General features: G+C 44.7%; 1 protein-coding gene across 12 annotated transcripts; it reads right to left on the bottom strand.

Moving 5' to 3' along the window:
* Nucleotides 1–906: 906 nt before the first annotated feature.
* On the bottom strand, nucleotides 907–18,944 carry ten1 (TEN1 subunit of CST complex). Of its 12 annotated transcripts, none has more exons than XM_068054363.1 (4): nucleotides 18,731–18,944; nucleotides 10,407–10,506; nucleotides 8,328–8,485; nucleotides 907–1,573 (listed from the first exon to the last, which is right to left on the bottom strand). In XM_068054363.1, exons 1-4 carry the CDS (start codon nucleotides 18,744–18,746, stop codon nucleotides 1,416–1,418), a joined length of 432 nt encoding a protein of 143 aa, XP_067910464.1. In that variant the 5' UTR covers nucleotides 18,747–18,944; the 3' UTR covers nucleotides 907–1,415. The 12 variants fall into 12 exon arrangements, with proteins under 12 accessions (XP_067910464.1, XP_067910461.1, XP_067910462.1 ...); XM_068054360.1 differs by lacking the exon at nucleotides 18,731–18,944 and adding an exon at nucleotides 18,500–18,606 and having other exon boundaries at nucleotides 10,407–10,511; XM_068054361.1 differs by lacking the exon at nucleotides 18,731–18,944 and adding an exon at nucleotides 18,500–18,592 and having other exon boundaries at nucleotides 914–1,573; nucleotides 10,417–10,506.
* Nucleotides 18,945–20,479: the final 1,535 nt, after the last annotated feature.

Genomic DNA, 20,479 nt, shown 5'->3' with positions numbered 1-20,479 from the left:
CATGCTTCAAAATTGAACATAGAAACCCCCACAGATAACCCCAAGGGGCACCATGAATTTCCAATTCCGTATCATGAATGAGGAGTGCTGGAATGACTTCTGCGTCACACGTCACCCACACCAACTTGCAACCATGAATTTAGGCATTTGCTGCTCAATTAGACGGTAGATGCCTTAGTTGGTTCCTAACACAACCCAGGGACGTGTTCAAACAGAACATACAAGTCCTACGGTCCTGAAAGTCCTCAGAATCATTCACCATAAAGAACAGTCTTTAAACACAGTGAACGTGTGCCTGGATGACAAAATAAATTGCAGCTCAGTTGGCTAATGATTAAAGGGCAACTCTGGAGCTGTACAGAAACAAATCCCACCAAAAGCCAAGGAAGAATTTCTGCCTGTATAAGAGTGATGTAATCCTCATTTCTGGTTAAATTATGTTTTGTTGTAAAGAAACCGCAGTAGCTGAAAAGCAGTCTACAGCACCCCAGATCTGGAGTTCCTCGGATACAATAACAATGTTACCTATCTAACATCAGCAAGACAGATTTACATCGAGAGGGCGGGAGAGAAGCATTGATTAGTAACGCTCTAGAACAGCAGTATTACCCACACCTAATCTAGTGTACAGCTAGTATTGCAAGGCATTATCCACAGGATACTGTGGGGACTCATCATAGAAATTGTCCACAGCATATAGCAGGGGCTGTACAGAGGTTACTCACAGGGAGCACAATACAGCAGTGGTGTATATAGGTAACCCACAGAGTTGTTCTTACGATCACAAGGCATTTTAGTGAACTGGTGGGTATAGATTAATGGGACCCAGTCTCAGCACAATCCCCGAGAGTACCTATTCCATTTTTCTCAAAGCAGGATGACTTGGTGCTTAGTACAACCCTTGCATCAGATTAAATTAAACCCGCAACCTTTTACATTTTCAGGATTTATTCCATAAAGATAGCAATAAAAAAAAATCTTCCAGGCTTCAATCCTGCACACTATAAACAGAAAATGAGTACACTGAAAAAGTATTGATATTTATGCCAGCAATTGAAGCTCCCTTCTTTCATTGATGCAGGGTGCATTGCTGAACTGAGTGTTATAATTGAAAGTTTACAAGGTATCCTGAAAGTACACAATTATTCTAAAAAGCATTCCAGAAATTGAAGTACTGCAACTCTAATTAAACACAAAGGCAACTGTTACTTTCACCTGAACTTACCAAACATCTTCAAACAGCAAAATTGTTGGAGTTTCAATGCGAAGTGGGCAATGGTGTACAGGGATCAGATTTAGATGTTCAGCATCAGCCCAGAACAGAGCAGGCAGACAGGTCAGTTTTCACAGTAAATGCAAACAGCTGCCACACCCAAGAGGCAGCTGCAAGTCAGATGGAGAGTTTGAGTGTGTGTTTACACATCCCTTTTATTTGCCACCTCAGTTTCAAGGGTACCCCTTCCATCCCTTTGTTGGAAATATTTTCTCTGCTCTTGTACAGCACGCTCCAGTAGTGGCAAGTTAACCCCATCCGCTTCCATTAGTAATCGGGCCTGAATCACAGGAATGTTGCCTGAAAATGCAGCACAGTACAACTGAGTTAATATCTAGTCAATCAGAACAAGTGCAGCATGTGTACAGGAGACCAAATGATGCAAATTGAGTGAATATTTTGAAGTCATGATGAGCTGGCTCACCTCATTCAGGGTGCTACAGTTGTGGCCTCTCTGCCCCTGGGAGAAAAATGGGAAGAAAACAGCCAGAACTGGGGAGTTTAGGACTAGGGGACAAGCTTAAAAACTCTCAGGAGTGAAGTCAGGAAACACTTCTCATAAAGGGTGGCAGAAATTTGGAACTATCTTTCACATACGGCAACTGATCAACTGTTAATTTTAAATCTGAGATTGATAGATTGTTAACCTGAAGGCATTAAGGCATATGGGGCAAAAGCTGGTACATGGAGTTAGGACACAGATCAGCCATGATCTCACTGAATTGTGGAACAGGCTTGAGGGGTTAAGTGGCTGACTCCTGATCCCATCCAGTGACTCAATAACAACATTTTTAAAATCCAAAATCAACGATAGCAACACAAGTTGACTCCCAGCCCAAAAGGAAAATCAAAGAACAAGCAGCACACGTATTTTAGTGAGCCCCTACTACACCCCAAATTAGTCCAACAAAATTGTGGAAACAGAAAGGAAAATGGAACAAAAACAGGAGTGCTGCTCCAACCCATCATGCCATAACTTCCCCAATTTACTGACCCTATGAAAACGTCCTATATAATACAAGACAATAACTTGGCCATGCTAATCTCTAGTAATATAGATTTGGAACAATGATTGTGCCCAAGTAGACCAAGAATATTCCACAGATTTACTTGTACAAGCACCAACCCTTTTAATGGAAGGGTCTCCAGCTTTTCCTTGTTAAATTTTGCATCCAGAAATCTATCCATAATCCTGAATTCTCATCAGAAGTAGGAAGGATAACAGTGATCTGATTAGAAGCAAATCTTATGTTCTTCGCCCCTTACTCTTAAACTTATGGGGATTGATAGTGTTTCCAATGTAACTACACATCAATAATGGAGAGAATGGATATTCTAGCCTTGTGGCAATAAAGAGGATAACATTTCATGTAACTGAAATTAGACAAACTACATAAATCTGATGAAATTACATCAAAGCTAAATAAAGAAAAAGACTGGAATTTTTACAGTCATACCTTTAGCTAAGCTGTTTCAGTACAGCTAGAACACTAGCATCTACTTGACAACATGGAAAATTGTTCAGGTATGTCCTGTCCACAAAAAGCAGGACACAATTTCAAAGTTTGCAGATGACTTAAAACTCTGAAATTTAGTAAACAGTGTGGAGGATAATAGCAGACATCAGGAGCGCATAGACAGACTGGTGAAATGGGCAGACACATGGCAGAGGATATCCAACACAACTGTTAAGTAATGCACTTTGGAAGAAAGAATGAGGAGACACAAAATAAACTAAATGGTACAATTTAAAGGGGGTGCAGAAACAGTGGGACCTGGGAGTTTGTATACACAAAACTTTGAAAGTGGCAGGACAGGTTGATAAGGCTGTTAAAAATATATGGGATCCTTAGCTTTATAAATAGAGGGAGAGGGTACAAAAGCAAGGAACTTACCCCAAGCCTTTATAAAACAGCGGTTAGACCTCAGCTGTAGTAGTGCGTCCAATTCTGAGTATCACACTTCAAGATCATCAAAGCCTTGCAGAGCATGCACAGACTTACTAGAATGGCACCAGGGATGAGGCCCAACTATCTTCAGCTGCTACATTAATGAACTTCCCTCCATCATAAAGGTTAGAAGTGGGGCTGCTTCTTGCTGATGATTGCCGTGTTAGCTCCATTCACAACTCCTCAGATAATGAAGCAGTCCATGCCCACATACACCAAGACCTGGACAACATGCAGGCTTGGACTGATAAATGTCAAGCAACATTTGTGCCACAGTATTGTCAGGCAATGACCATCACCAACAGAGCATAACCACCTCTCCTTGACATTACCAGCATTGAAACCCCACCAAAAATCATGGGCTGGTGTCACATTTGACCAGAAACTGAACTAAATCTGCCATATAAATACCGTGTTAGCGAGAGCAGGTCAGAGGCTGGATATTCTCTAGTGAGTGGCTCACCTCCCCACTCCCCAAACCCATTCTACCATCTACAAGGTAGAAGTCAGGAGTCTGCTGAAATATTCTCCACTCAGATGGGTGCAGCTCCACACTAAATTATATCTACCCCTACTTTGCTCATCCCATTAAACAGCCAAGGCCTTCCCGAAGAATTTTAGTCCTCCTCACTGTCTTCCATACCTGCAACTTGTACTGTCAACAAATGTTAAGACTGTGCTCTCTACCCAAGTCCAAATCATTTATATACACAGAATAAAAAACTGGATCAAGTGCTGACCTCTGCTGGCCCTGAGCCTACAGTGCAGGTATCTTGTTTGTCTTTCTTCTTGACTGAAGCACAACTTAATCATTGAATTTTATAGCACAGGAGGCCATACAGCCCACTCTGTCTGTGCCAGCTCTCTGAAGAAACCATCCCCATTGTCCTATTTCCTCATATCATTTCAAACTTTTGTTTTTTCACTCCCCTTTAAAAGCCAATATGTATTCTGCTTCCACCACCTGTTCCAACAATCTTATTTGAAAGATAAATGTCCCCCAACCTCTCCCTTCACCCTTTTGGTGATCTTAAATCGATATCCAGTTATCGACTCAACAACTGAGGAAAATAGTTTTCCCCCTACTTATCTCATTAAAATCCTTCATAATTGTCAACACAAGTATCACACCACCTTTAACCTTCTGTCTTAGTGAAAGAGTGGTCATTTCTCGAGCCTTTCCTTGTAACTAAAGTCTTTCATCCATGGTTCCATCCATGGTTCCATCTTGGTGGATCTTTTGTGCACCCATCCCACTGGCTTAATATCTTCTCAAACCAGGGCATCCCCTCTCTTCCTCCGCCACTAGCTCCAACACTTTTATTCAAGCCACTTTTAGTCTTGTCTGAGGTATTATTTGGATTGCTTTCTGTTGAGAGCTGGGATTGAGGACAATACAGAATAGTCTGTGGTGGGAACTCAAGGAGATGGCATCAGTCTTGTCAATGTTTAGCTGGAGGAAGTTAATACACATCCAAGTGAATATCGGATAACCACCCAGAGCATGGAAAAGTTGAGAGTGATAGTGGAGGTTTTGGCATTGGCATACACTTGGAAGGTGGTACTAGAATTAGAATTAGAACATTACAGCGCAGTACAGGCCCTTCGGCCCTCGATGTTGCGCCGACCTGTGAAACCATCTGACCTACACTATTCCATTTTCATCCATATGTCTATCCAATGACCACTTAAATGCCCTTAAAGTTGGCGAGTCTACTACTGTTGCAGGCAGGGCGTTCCACGCCCCTACTACTCTCTGAGTAAAGAAACTACCTCTGACATCTGTTCCATATCTATCACCCCTCAACTGAAAGCTATGTCCCCTCGTGCTTGCCATCACCATCCGAGGAAAAAGACTCTCACTATCCACCCTATCTAACCCTCTGATTATCTTATATGTCTCTATTAAGTCACCTCTCCTCCTCCTTCTCTCTAACGAAAACAACCCCAAGTCCCTCAGCCTTTCCTCGTAAGACCTTCCCTCCATACCAGGCAACATCCTAGTAAATCTCCTCTGCACCCTTTCCGTAGCTTCCACATCCTTCCTATAATGCGGTGACCAGAACTGCACGCAATACTCCAGGTGCGGTCTCACCAGAGTTTTGTACAGCTGCAGCATGACCTCGTGGCTCCGAAACTCGATCCCCCTACTAATAAAAGCTAACACACCATATGCCTTCTTAACAGCCCTATTAACCTGGGTAGCAACCTTCAGGGATTTATGCACCTGGACACCAAGACCTCTCTGTTCATCTACACTACCAAGAATCTTCCCGTTAGCCCAGTACTCTGCGTTCCTGTTACTCCTTCCAAAGTGAATCACCTCGCACTTTTCCGCATTAAACTCCATTTGCCATCTCTCAGCCCAGCTCTGCAGCCTATCTATGTCCCTCTGTACCCTACAACATCCTTCGGCACTATCCACAACTCCACCGACCTTAGTGTCATCCGCAAATTTACTAACCCACCCTTCTACACCCTCTTCCAGGTCATTTATAAAAATGACAAACAGCAGTGGCCCCAAAACAGATCCTTGCGGTACACCACTAGTAACTAAACTCCAGGATGAACATTTGCCATCAACCACCACCCTCTGTCTTCTTTCAGCTAGCCAATTTCTGATCCAAAGCTCTAAATCACCTTCAACCCCATACTTCCGTATTTTCTGCAATAGCCTACTGTGGGGAACCTTATCAAACGCCTTACTGAAATCCATATACACCACATCCACTGCTTTACCCTCATCCACCTGTTTGGTCACCTTTTCGAAAAACTCAATAAGGTTTGTGAGGCACGACCTACCCATCACAAAACCGTGCTGACTATCGCTAATTAACTTATTCTTTTCAAGATGATTATAAATCCTGTCTCTTATAACCTTTTCCAACATTTTACCCACAACCGAAGTAAGGCTCACAGGTCTATAATTACCAGGGCTGTCTCTACTCCCCTTTTTGAACAAGGGGACAACATTTGCTATCCTCCAGTCTTCCGGCACTATTCCTGTCGACAATGACGACATAAAGATCAAGGACAAAGGCTCTGCAATCTCCTCCCTAGCTTCCCAGAGAATCCTAGGATAAATCCCATCTGGCCCAGGGGACTTATCTATTTTCACACTTTCCAAAATTGATAACACCTCCTCCTTGTGAACCTCAATCCCATCTAGCCTAGTAGCCTGAATCTCAGTATTCTCCTCGACAACATTTTCTTTCTCTACTGTAAATACTGACGCAAAATATTCATTTAACACTTCTCCTACCTCCTCTGATTCCGCACACAACTTCCCACTACTATCCTTGATTGGCCTTAATCTAACTCTAGTCATTCTTTTATTCCTGATATACCTATAGAAAGCCTTAGGGTTTTCCCTGATCCTATCCGCCAATGACTTCTCGTGTCCTCTCCTTGCTCTTCTTAGCTCTCCCTTTAGATCCTTCCTGGCTAGCTTGTAACTCTCAAGTGCCCTAACTGAGCCTTCACGTCTCATCCTAACATAAGCCTTCTTCTTCCTCTTGACAAGCGCTTCAACTTCTTTAGTAAACCACGGCTCCCTCGCTCGACAACTTCCTCCCTGCCTCACAGGTACATACTTATCAAGGACACGCAGTAGCTGCTCCTTGAATAAGCTCCACATTTCGATTGTTCCCATCCCCTGCAGTTTCCTTCCCCATCCTACGCATCCTAAATCTTGCCTAATCGCATCATAATTTCCTTTCCCCCAGCTATAATTTTTGCCCTGCGGTATATACCTGTCCCTGCCCATCGCTAAGGTAAACCTAACCGAATTGTGATCACTATCACCAAAGTGCTCACCTACATCTAAATCTAGCACCTGGCCGGGTTCATTACCCAGTACCAAATCCAATGTGGCATCGCCCCTGGTTGGCCTGTCTACATACTGTGTCAGAAAACCCTCCTGCACACACTGGACAAAAACTGACCCATCTAAAGTACTCGAACTATAGTATTTCCAGTCGATATTTGGAAAGTTAAAGTCCCCCATAACAACTACCCTGTTACTCTCGCCCCTGTCGATAATCATCTTCGCTATCCTTTCCTCTACATCTCTGGAACTATTTGGAGGTCTATAAAAGACTCCCAACAGGGTGACCTCACCTCTCCTGTTTCTAACCTCGGCCCATACTACCTCCGTAGACGAGTCCTCAAACGTCCTTTCTGTCACTGTAATACTCTCCTTGATTAACAATGCCACATCCCCCCCTCTTTTACCATCTTCTCTGTTCTTACTGAAATATCTAAATCCCGGAACCTGCAACATCCATTCCTGCCCCTGCTCTACCCATGTCTCCGAAATGGCCACTACATCGAGATCCCAGGTACCAACCCATGCTGCAAGCTCACCCACCTTATTCCGGATGCTCCTGGCGTTGAAGTAGACACACTTTAAACCAGGTTCTTGCTTGCCAGTGCCCTCTTGCGTCCTTGTAACCTTATCCCTGACCTCACTACTCTCAACATCCTGTACACTGGCACTACATTTTAGGTTCCCATTCCCCTACTGAATTAGTTTAAACCCCCCCGAAGAGCACTAGCAAATCTCCCCCCCAGGATATTGGTACCCCTCTGGTTCAGGTGAAGACCATCCTGTTTGTAGAGGTCCCACCTACCCCAGAAAGAGCCCCAATTATCCAGGAAACCAAAACCCTCCCTCCTGCACCATCCCTGCAGCCACGTGTTCAACTCCTCTCTCTCCCTATTCCTCGCTTCGCTATCACGTGGCATGGGCAACAACCCAGAGATAACAACTCTGTTTGTTCTCCCTCTAAGCTTCCACCCTAGCTCCCTGAATTTCTGTCAACAACTTACATTTACATAGCACCTCGAATAAATTGTACTAAAGTACTTCGCAGGAGCGATTATCAAACAAAATGTGACACCGAGCCACTTAAGTAAATATGAGGACAGGTAACCAGAAATGCTGGTTGAAGAGGTAGGTTTTAAGAAGTGTCTTAAAAAGTGCTAGTTTTGATGCCATGGGAGGTGTGGAAACCAGACTGAAGGGATTCAAACATGGAACTGCATGAGAGATGGAGTTGGGGCATGTGCTATCATCTATTGTTCTTAAAGCCTCTCCATTCTACCTGATGTGGTTTCCATTTCTCCAAGTACCATATATTCTGACCCAATGCGAGCTTCAAATGGTTCCACCAGCGAAGTGCAGACCCGAAATTGGTAATCAATCGATTTGCGATGGACAGAGAGAATTGCCTGGGAGATCCTGACATCATAAGCAGTTAACCTATAAAAGAAAACATTTTAAATGGAGGTGGCAATGTCCAGAGCAGCAGTGTGATATTCTAGGGAGGCAGGTCTGAAATTCTGGTCTGTTATCCTGTGCTCGGTTTGAGGAATTTACCAGTTTTAAGAGGTTTCCTCCCGCTAGGTTTTCAGTTTCCACATTTGTCTCGCAAAGCAGTTTATCATGGAAAAAGCAGGACCTCTTATCAGCTTATCTTTCCTACACTGTGAAATGCCATATTTCCCAAGGGACCAATAGGCAACTCAGCTACACCAAACAGATTAGAGAAAGAAATACCGAAAGAAAACTTAACATCACAAAAATACATAGAATCTACAGCACAGAAACAACCCAAATGGTCTACGCTCATGTTGATATCCCACTTGAGCCTCCTCCCATCCTAACTACCTCCTTCCATCCTACTCACATATCCCTCCATTCTCTTTTCCCTTATGTATGCACCAAGCTTCCCCTTAAATGCAAATTAATATACAGATGTACAAGATACTTAATGGAAATATTTTCAGATTAACATTTCGCAATCTGACTGTAACATGACTGCAGGACAAGGAGACAAGCAATCAAGTAACATTTCAGGACCGAGGTCAAGAAATGCTTTTTCTACAGACCGGTTAACACATGGAATGGTCGAGGAACATAAATAGGAGGAGTAGGGCATTTGGCCACTCGAGCCGACTCCGACATTCAACTAGATCATGGCTGATCTTCTACCTCAATGCCATTTTCTCGCATTACTCCCAGATCCCTTGATATCTTTCATATCGACAAATCTATCGATCTCTGTCTTGAACATACTCAATGACTAAGTATAGTAGGGCAGTGGAGGTCAAAATATGGGAGTATTCAACACACAGGAGACTTGGGGGGTGGTGGTGGAAGGGCTGCAGCATTATAGGTTCCAATGGAAGGATGAGCTAGATGAGCCAAATGATTTGTATTTACACCTATGATCTTTCACTTGGCCTTTCCCTATAAACAGAAACCAGTCAGGCACCAATGTTTTGATACATTAGAAGTAGAATCCCTAACTAGAATTAGCAACAATTACTGAAAAGATCCACATTTTCAAACCACTTGAAGGAGTTAGCAATGAGCTAAAATCCACTCCCCTATAAGGATTAGGCAGTAATGAGCAGCTATCTTTCTATTTCTCTAATGAGCACCCTGGGAATTTCGATTCACAAAGTGGCTGCACGAAGACGTTTTGTTACTAGGGAACAAAACCAGTATGATAGAGATCTGCCCCATGGTGTCAGACTACAGTCCCGGCTTCATTTATTCCCACACCCAGTGCTCTGCACAATCAGGTCAATATCCCCACCCGTAACCAAAGGCAGCATCTGTCCACCAGCTGGCCATCTCCCTCCGCCCACCAAAAGCCACCAACAGATCCAATCTTAACCCTACTCTCTAATTATAGACAGTTCTCTACCATGACCAGTGTTCCACAGCTGCCATTGACAAATTAAAGACAGACAAAAATGTTAAGGGTTGGGCAGACAGAGACAGAGAAAGATTTTTTTTTGAAAAGCGGGAGAGGGGCAGAATGAGATTTCTGTATTTACATAAAAATTATGCCATATTGATGAAAATGGCAGAGTAAAATCCTTCATCTGTGCTCCAATCCAAATCTCTTTCACCCCACCAGTATCCTGCACCTACCACAAAAAATGCCAGATAGTAGCTTCCTTCCACATTTTCTCCAACCCAAGAGGAAGGGGTGTGGGAGGGGGTGGGGAGAGAAACAGCAACGCCAAAAACAAAGGCAGATAAAAGACAGTGTATGCCTTCTGACATCAGTAGAAGATACAACAGTCCCAAGAAGTTGACCCTCGCAACAGTAACCCAAAGGTCACCTCTGTCCCACTACCCAGTTATAGACCCCATGCTAATCATGCACCTGTGTGTACCTGCCAAATGTTCGCAATGAAGTTCCTTCCTCAATTCCACCCGAACAAATCTCCCATAAAAAGTGAAACTCTCCAGCCTGTGGTAGCATTCTTCTCTGTCCGCAGGTCCCAACAGTAAAATAAAAAAAAGCAATTTTAGTTTCGTTATTTAACAGCAATCAGTTCATTATTTACATTCAAGGTGCAAAATACCCAAGGCTGCCACACAAGTAGATCGGAGGGTTTGAAAGATCTTCCACAAGGCACCAATTGGTTATCACTTTTCACATGACGACAGCATGTGTCTTGCCATTGCAGAGCAAACAGCTGGCAGTAATATCTGCAGGTTCACTGTGACAGCAGTTCCTAGAGCAAACAGTTTAAATGCAGCTCAGGAAGAAATCACTGCCATAACAAATAACAAAAAACGTTTATATAGTATTAACAGAACAGAAACAGGCCATTCTGCCCAATTGATTCATGCTGGTGTTTAGGTTCCACACGAGCCTCCTCTCACCCCTCTTCAACTATCAGCATTACTGTTGTTTGGTTTGGAAATAACTCAGTCTCTACTTAATTGGCTGTGTTGTCTCACCCATTTTTCGATATAACCTCCCAACAGAGAGGGCAGTATTTCAAAATGATCCATATACTACAATAACCCGCCACAACTTTCTCCCTTGTGTTTATTTAGCTTTCCCTTAAATGCATCTATGTTAGTTGCCCCAACTACTCCCCGTGATAGCGAGTTCCACATTCACACCACTCTGGGTAAAGAAAGTTTCTCCCGAATTCCCTTTTGGATTTGTTAATAACCATCTTATTTTTCCTGCAACACTACTTTTAGTGATCTGTGCCCCTGTATCCCCAGATCCTTCCGTTCCTCTAACTCCATTCAGACAGCTGTTTTCCAACATGTATGTAGCCTCCTTACTCTTCCTACCTTGCACTTACTTTTATTGAAGTTCATTTGTCATTCGGTAGAAAACAGGCCCTTAACGATAAGCATAGTTTGTTCACCACAGAATAAAATCAGTGTGTATATACCTGCATGTTAGAATTTTGTTTCTGGACAATACTTGGACACTTAATCCAGTGTAGATAGTGTTAAGAGTGCTTCGATTATGGGCGGCACAGTGGTTAGCACCGCAGCCTCACAGCTCCAGCGACCCGGGTTCAGTTCTGGGTACTGTCTGTGCGGAGTTTGCAAGTTCTCCCTGTGTCTGCGTGGGTTTCCACCAGGTGCTCCGGTTTCCTCCCACCTCCAAAGACTTGCAGGTTGATAGGTAAATTGGCCATTAAAAATTGCCCCTAGTGTAGGTAGGAGAATGGTGGGGATGTGGTAGAGAATATGGGATTAATATAGGATTAGTATAAATGGATGGTTGCTGGTCGGCACAGACTCAGTGGGCCGAAGGGCCTGTTTCAGTGCTGTATCTCTTAATAAATAAATAAAATAAATGTGTGTTCCAAAACTAAAAAGATTTCATAGATGCTGGAACTTTGTGTGTGTTTTTTAAGGGAGGTCACCAGAAGGTTTTTTGGACTGAGCTTGAAAACAAACAATTAATGGAAGGCACCTGTCTGTGGATAATTACACAGGAGGGGATGTTTTTGATTTGGGGAAGATGTTTACAGAGAAGTGGCAGGTCAAGATTTATAGAGGTCAGGAGGCTTGTCTCTTGTGACATTATTTACAGTTTTGCTTTGGGCAGTTAGTTGGAATATGAACAGAGGTTTGAAAAAGACAGTTGGAGAAAACTTGCCAAGAAGAACAAACCACACCAACTCAGTCTGTTCCAGCAGTTTGGAAAAAGCCTGCCAGTGCTCCATCTCTCGAGGAGCTGCAATGCAAGTGTAAGCAGCAGGCTGAAACTGCGGCTGCAACTGAAACTGTGGCTGCATTCCTCCTGCAAGGCCTGGGTCTGAAACCTCTGTTGCTGCATTTCCTGGAACCCAAACTGATCTTAAACGTCACCTAAAAAGAACTGTTCTAAGAAGATCCCAGTGACAGCTGTATACCCATTTGGGACACCAAACCAAAACAAAGGGCATCTACCCATGTCTTCCCTTTCTTCAAGAATTAGCAAGTATTTAACCCAAGTGGTTTTTTGGTCTTTTTTTTGTAATAGAGCTCTAAACAGCAAATCCCGTTATTTTTGTGGTTAACCGGCATATGTATGCGAGCATGAGGGGTTATGATAAAAAGGGAACTTTAATATTTCAATCTATGTGTTTATGCTTCACTTCATTACTGGTCAAGACTTTCTTTATAATAAACTGATATTTTGTTTATTAAAGAAACCTGGTTGGTGTGTTTTATTCTGGGATAAAAATAGAGTCTATGATTAACTGTATCGGTAAGTGGGAACAAATTTAAATGTACATTGTAACCCGTGGAGAAGTGGAACTAGAATAAACAGTGCACTCCTCCTGCCTTGGTCATAACAATAGTCAATGTAGAAATGGGTTTTCTTTCAATGTACAAATATTCATGAGTCCAGCACATGGGAGAGGGCTCCAAGTTGCTCAGCCCAAGTCCTGTTCACCCATCACCCCTGTTACAACCGGGTGAGGAAGGGATCTCAGGCTTCCCTCTTGCCCCTTTCCTGGTTTAGCCGTAACAGGGTTTATCTTTTAAAACAGTGATTTAAGCTTACCGCCTCAGTGAGTCCTTTGCTCACTGCACTCTAATGGCAATTGCAATTGGACCAGACAGGTTTTCTTAGGTTTAAGAAAGAAAGATGCAAGTTTATTAGCCGTATTACTCTAACCCGGTTAAATTTACTAAAATACGCGACGCAACCACATTATCATGCATCCGAGAAAAGACACACACAAATAGATACAGAGGCAGAGAAAGAATTGGGAAGGGGCGGGTTTGTAATAAATGGAATTCAGTTACTGGGTGACAACATCCTCAATTGAAGTTAAGATCATGGAGTTCTTGCTGGGGCCCAGTGCACAATTTCATCAAGCTTGCTTCTTTGGTACCAGAAGGCTGAAGATGCTTTGTCTTAGTCTTGAAGCTTAGAATCTGCCACTGTGGCTTTCCTGGGACTTTGCGGGAGGGAGACCTTCCTCTCATTTCTCTTCAAATTGCAGTCTGCCCTTTCCGTGTGGTACAATTCACAAAGACCCCAATGTGACCAGCAGGTAGGTGAAACAGCAGCTTCGGGGAGGGTTGTTGATTTCAAAGCTTTCCAGACACACTAGGTGGGGACTGGATTTCTGGCTCTTACACAAAGGTAGTTGATTATCACTATTGCCCAGACCAATCTTGTTAATTGAATTAGTGTACACTCCCATTGTCTCTCTATTCAACAGTCTCTCAGAATACAAATATGCAACCATGTTTTCAGCTGTTCAGCTGTTTTTTTTAAAACAAGTTTTGTGCAATGTCCAGTAAAAAAAGGTTCAAGTAGTGTCTTATATGACAAAAAAGAATATGTTTCCATTTGGCAGGTGTGATTTCCATCATACCCCATGCTCGCAGGCCTATATAGGTCCACCAATGGCACAAATCTAACATTCTCATCCATGTTCAGATCCTTTCAGAGCCTCGTCTACTTCTTCCTACTCTCCAAGTCTTGTTGGGGTACTGTTCCACAGGTGCTGAGCATGTTGATACCTTGGTAAATCTGACAGGGAGTGCACAAATGTTCAATTTTAGAGGGTATCATAGCCAAACACAATGCTTGGAGGAAATAATCGTGCTGTGTTGCTGCTACAACAGAATGACTGCTGCTTTTGTCTGCATGATAGTCAACAGTGAAACACTTGGAAACATTTCAATGCAATAAGGTGCTGAAACAGATATAGCAATTTGGCAAATAGGTGGGAAACAAAGGGCTGGGGGTTCACAAGTATTGTTCAGACTGGAGATGTGTTAGAAGTGGTATGATCCAAGGGTCAGTGCTGGGTCCACTTCTGTTTACATAAAAAGTTGAGCAAAAGGAACTCTTGCCAAAATTTGCTGACAATACAAAAATAGAGGGATTTGCAATTAGAAAGAAGGGATGCAAGACTTCAGGAAGACATCAACAGGTTAGTGAAATTGAAGGATTGGCAAATATAATTTAATATGGAGAAGCATGACGTAATACATTTTTGGAGGAAAAGCAAGGAATGGACAGATTAGCAAAGAACCAGGGGTTCAAATATACCATTTCCTGAAAGTGCAGGTAGACAAAACCATTTAAAAGCCACCATTTGGGGGGTTTTATGTGTAGGGGTATACAGTACAAGGTAAGTGGTTCAGCCATAATTGGAGAACTGTAGAAGGTTTTAGTCACCCCATTATAGAAAGGGCTGTGAAGCCATGGAAAGCATACAATATATATTTACCAGGATGATGCAGGGGGTGAACATTCATAACAAGATTTCAGATATTAAAAAAAGCTAGGAGAGATGTAAATTGAGGTTTATAGAATAATAAAGGGTTTTTGATAAACAAATTAAGAGCAGGAGTAGGCCACTCAGCCTCTCGAGCCTGCTCTGCCATTCAATACGATCATGGCTGATCGGATTGTAACCTCAATTTCCACATTCCCGCCTACCCCCAATAACTATTCATCCCCTTGCTTATCAAGAATCTATCTACTTCGTAGTTACTTCCACTAACTTTTGAGGAAGAAAGTTCCAAAGACTCATGACCCTCAGAGAAAAAAATTCTCATGTCTTAAGTGGGCAACCCCTTATTTTTAAATAGTGACCCCTAGTTCTAGATTCTGCCACAAGAGGAAACATCCTTTCCATATCCACCCTGTCAAGACCCCTCAGAATCTTATATGTACAAGAGTGAATCAGGAAAGTTACTGCCTTTGGTTGGAGAGTTAGTAACAAAAAGAGTCAATTTAGAACTAAAAGCTAAGAGAGAGATTAAGGGAAACTGTTCAAAAGATGGCTATTAAAGCACAGAATACTTTGTCACAGGGAATGATTGAGGTAGAGACCACTGGATCTTTTAAGGGTTAATTAGGTAAATATTTCAAGTTGTAGGAGAAACACAGCTTTGAAGAGAGCAAGGCCTGGATTAGCCCCAGGAAAGAAAGGAAACTGGGCCAAATGGCCTCCCTCTGTGCTGAAAACTTATTTGGTTCTAAATAAATGCAACATTAGTGAAATCCTCTCTATATTAAGCCCAAACATTCATATCTTGAATATTCAACATCTGGTGAGGCTCTTCTTAGGTTCCTGGAAGGATACAAGAATAAACTCTTCACTTACTCCCAGCCTGCAACAGTCACAATCTTTTCCAACACTATTCTATCATCACTGTGTCAGCCATGGTTCGTGTGGTAACACTCTCACTAGAGTCAGAAGGTTGTGGGTTCAAGTTCCACTCCAGGACTCGAGCACAAAAATCAAGACTGACACTCCAGTACAGTACTGAGGGGGTGTTGCACTGTTGGAGGTGCCGTCGTCTGCATGAAACAGGTTGGGCCTATACTCACTGGATTTTTAGACGAGAGGTGCTCTTATTGAAACATATGAGATTCTGAGGGAGCATGACAGGGTAGATGCTAAAAGGATGTTGCCTTTTGTGGGGGGAATCTAGAACTAGGGGGCACAGTTTCAAAATAAGGGGTCTCCCTTTTAAGACAGACAAGGTGGAATTTCTTCTGAGGGTTGTTAATTTTTGGAATTCTCCAACAGTCATAAGAGTCAAAGTCATTTACAGCACAAGGGGCCATTCAGCCCATCAAGTCCATACCGACTGTGCACAGAGCTATCCAGTCAGTCCCACCCCTTCACTCTAACCCTGTAGCCCTGAAAGTTTATTTCCTTCAAGTGGCCTTCTTCTCCAGAGATCAGTGGAGGCCAAGTCATTGAATATATTCAAGGCTGAGTTAAGACTTTTGATTGACAAGGGAGTAAAAGGCCGATGGGGTGGGATGGGGTACACAGGCAGCAAAGTGGTGTCAAGGCAACATTCAGATCAGCCATGATACTACTGAATGGCAGAGCAGACTCGAGGGGCTAAATGGCCTCCTCTTGCTCCTATTTCTTATGAGATATTAAACCAAAGCCCCATCAGTCCTCTTAGGTGGGCATAGTAACATAGCAGCAGGAGTAGGTCATTCAGCCCATTGAGCCTGCCACACCATTCAACACAATCATGGGTGATCTTCCACTTCAATGCCTTTTTCCTATGCTATCCTCATATCCCCTTATGTATTTAGAAATCGGTCAATCTCTGCATTAAACATACTCAATGACTGAGCTTCCACAACCCTCTGGGTAGTGAATTCCAAAGATTCACAACCCACTGAGTAAAGAGATTTCTCCTGATGGCATTATTTCTGAGAAGAGCAGGGGAGTTCTTCCTAGTATACCGGCCAATATCACAAAAAACAGATAATCTGGCAATTATCACATTGCTGTTTATGGGAGCTTTTGTGCACAAATTGGCTGCTACATTTCAACAGTGATTACACTACAAGTGCTGCAAAGCACTTTAGGACAGCCCGAGGCCCTGAAAGGCACTATATAAATGCAAGTCTTTTTGTTTTACTTGGCATTCCAGTGAAACTCATCCCATACACTCTCCCTCCCATCCACTGCTCCATTTGTCATTAGGTTAAGACTAAGACTCAAACACATTATCTCCTACTCGTTCAGTCCCAATATTTTCAAATCTCACACCTTCCCCAAACTATACTCCCACCCTCAACACTCCACGACCCCCATTTCACCCCACCCCCCAAAACACTCCACGACCCCCATTTCACCCCAACCCCCAAAACACTCCACGACCCCATTTCACCCCACCCCACCCCCCCAAAACACTCCACGACCCCCATTTCACCCCCCCCAAAAACACTCCACGACCCTCATTTCACCCCCCCAAAACACTCCACGACCCCATTTCACCCCCCCAAAAACACTCCACGACCCCCATTTCACCCCCCCAAAAACACTCCACGACCCCCATTTCACCCCCCAAAACACTCCACGACCCCCATTTCACCCCCCCCCAAAAACACTCCACGACCCCCATTTCACCCCACCCCCCCTCAAACACTCCACGACCCCCATTTCACCCCCCCCAAAAACACTCCACGACCCCCATTTCACCCCACCCCCCCTCAAACACTCCACGACCCCCATTTCACCCCCCCAAAACACTCCACGACCCCCATTTCACCCCCCCAAAAACACTCCACGACCCCCATTTCACCCCACCCCCCCCTCAAACACTCCACGACCCCCATTTCACCCCCCCAAAACACTCCACGACCCCCATTTCACCCCCCCCCCCCCAAAAACACTCCACGACCCCCATTTCAACAAACCCACCACCTGGCTTCCACCGAAAGAGAGCATCCAGATCTTAATGAAAATTGAAAGTAAAGCTACCACTCAACAACCAGACAGTAGAGGCCCGGCATAAGCACAACTTCGTGTCAGCAAACCCGAAGCAGCTCCGGCAGCCTCCCCCCGCCGGCCCGGCCCGGCCCGGCCCGCTCCGACAGCCTCCCCCCGCCGGCCCGGCCCGGCCCGCTCCGACAGCCTCCCCACGCCGGCCCGCTCCGACTACATTCCTCCCCCCGCCGGCCCGGCCCGGCCCGGCCCGCTCCGACTACATTCCTCCCCCCGCCGGCCCGGCCCGACCCGGCCCGGCCCGGCCCGCTCCGACTACATTCCTCCCCCCGCCGGCCCGGCCCGGCCCGCTCCGACTACATTCCTCCCCCCGCCGGCCCGGCCCGGCCCGGCCCGCTCCGACTACATTCCTCCCCCCGCCGGCCCGGCCCGGCCCGCTCCGACTACATTCCTCCCCCCGCCGGCCCGGCCCGACCCGGCCCGGCCCGGCCCGCTCCGACTACATTCCTCCCCCCGCCGGCCCGGCCCGGCCCGGCCCGGCCCGCTCCGACTACATTCCTCCCCCCGCCGGCCCGGCCCGGCCCGCTCCGACTACATTCCTCCCCCCGCCGGCCCGGCCCGCTCCGACTACATTCCTCCCCCCGCCGGCCCGGCCCGGCCCGGCCCGCTCCGACTACATTCCTCCCCCCGCCGGCCCGGCCCGGCCCGCTCCGACTACATTCCTCCCCCCACCGTCCGGCTCCGGGCGCCTTTTCCGTTCCGATTTAAACAGACAGACCGGCTCGCGCCGCTGGGCCAGGTGACTGTAACCATGGCGACTGCAGGCAGGCCGGCCTCAGGCCTACCCAGCTATTCTTCGGAGCTCGTTAACAGGTACCAGACACAGCCCGGTCCACTCAATAGATTTTAATAATTCCTGTTTTGATCGGTGCCCGTCGATATTGTTATAAATGGGCGCGTCCAGTGACAGGGGCGCTGGGAATAGTGATTAGAAACATCAAACTCTAACCTGTCGGATGAGACATTAAACCGAGGCCCCTCTCAACTGGATGTAAAAGATCCCATGTCACTATATTGAACAGTAGGGGAGTTCTCTCCAATATATATCCATTAATTAATCTCACAAAAGCAAATTATCAGGTCATAGCTGTTTGTGGGATCTTGCTGTGCACAGATTGGCTGCTGGATTTTCTACATCACAACCGTGAGGACACTTGCAAAAGCATTTCTTTGGCTGTAAAGTGCTTTGGGACATCCTGAGGTCGTGAAAGGCGCTATTATAAATGCAAGTCCAAACCTTAAATTGCACAGTGTCAACGGCGGAAGAGTCAACTGCCCCTAGTGTAGGTAGGTGAGAGGGAATATGGGATTACTGTAGGGTTAGTATAAATGGGTGGTTGTTGGTCGGCACAGACTCGGTGGGCCGAAGGGCCTGTTTCAGTGCTGTATCTCTAAATAAATAAATAAAGTCGGTCTGCCCTTTGCCCTTAGTCACTGCTGTCTTTTAATTGCGTCCCAGGATTTGGGTGACCTGATGAAGGCTGCATCCCTGTTCACCCTGAGAAAGTGATGGTAACCTCCCTGAACCATTATAATCCCCTTGCTGTTGTTGCTCCCACAATAATGTTGGTAGGGAATTCCATTATATGGCCCAGCAGCCATGAAGGAGTGGGAATGTATGTCCAAGTCTGAATGAGAGGTCATGGTGGTTTCCAAGTTTAATTTGGTTTGCAATCTGTCATTCTCCATGTTCATCATGTGAATTTCATTCCCAATATTATCACTTCACACTTTTGAAAGGAAGCGTACACACTGAAAAATATCATAACTTTATTAAAATAAAAGCAAAATACTGTGGATGCTGGAAATTTGAAACAAAAACAAGAAATGCTGGAATCACCCAGCAGGTCTGGCAGCATCTGTGGAAAGAGAAGCAGAGTTAACGTTTCGGGTCAGTGACCCTTCTTCGGAACATAACTTTATTTTTCTCTTTACATATCTTCATTGATCTGCTGTGTATTCTCTGTAAGTATCTCCTGACCCATTAATCCAGTCTTCACTCATAAACCAGATTTTTTCCCATAATCTTGGCAGAACCATTGTTTCTCATTAAGGCCATTAATGTAGTCAGGCCCTATTAATCCCATTGAAAACATCCCATAGAACTGTTAATCTTGTTGAGTTGGGTCTGTCCAATAAATTCGAGGCAGGGGAGAAAGACTTGTATTTTCATATAGCGTCTTTCACAACTTCAGATGTCCCAAAGTGCTTTATATTCAATGATGTGCATTTGACGTAGAGACACAGCAGCCAATATTCTCTCAACAAGGTTAAACAAAGTAGTGAGATAAATGAGAAAGTGCAACAAAGGTTCACCAGACTGGTTCCCGGGATGGCAGGACTGTTCTATGAAGAGAGATTGGGGAAACGGCCTGTATTCTCTAGAATTTTGAAGAATGAGAGGTGATCTCATTGAAACCTACAAAATACCTAAAGGGATAGACTGGGGAGATGCAGGTAAGATGTTTCCCCTGGTTGGGGAATCTAGAACCAGGGGATACAATCTCAAAATAAGAGGGAGGCCACTTAGGACAGAGATGAGGAGAAATTTCTTTACTCAGAGGGGTGTGAATCTTTGGAATTCTCTACCCCAGAGGGCTGTGGAAGCTCAGTCATTGAGTATGTTTAAAATAGAGATTGACAGATTTCTAAATACCAATGACATAAAGGGATATGATAATAGTGTGGGAAAAAGGCA

Source organism: Heterodontus francisci, chromosome 22, assembly GCF_036365525.1.
Source record: "Heterodontus francisci isolate sHetFra1 chromosome 22, sHetFra1.hap1, whole genome shotgun sequence".
Lineage (NCBI taxonomy): Eukaryota > Metazoa > Chordata > Chondrichthyes > Heterodontiformes > Heterodontidae > Heterodontus > Heterodontus francisci.
This window is presented reverse-complemented; position numbering and strand designations above follow the sequence as displayed.

Excerpts from the sequence above, each read along its gene's own strand:
- ten1 (XM_068054360.1), bottom strand. The coding sequence starts at position 18,534 with ATGGTTACAGTCACCTGGCCCAGCGGCGCGAGCCG. Across the intron at positions 10,512-18,499 it reads TGGCCCAGCGGCGCGAGCCG|AGAAGAATGCTACCACAGGC; the intron begins GTCTGTCTGTTT and ends ACCTGCGGACAG. Across the intron at positions 8,486-10,406 it reads CATTTGGCAGGTACACACAG|GTTAACTGCTTATGATGTCA; the intron begins GTGCATGATTAG and ends TTTCTTTTATAG.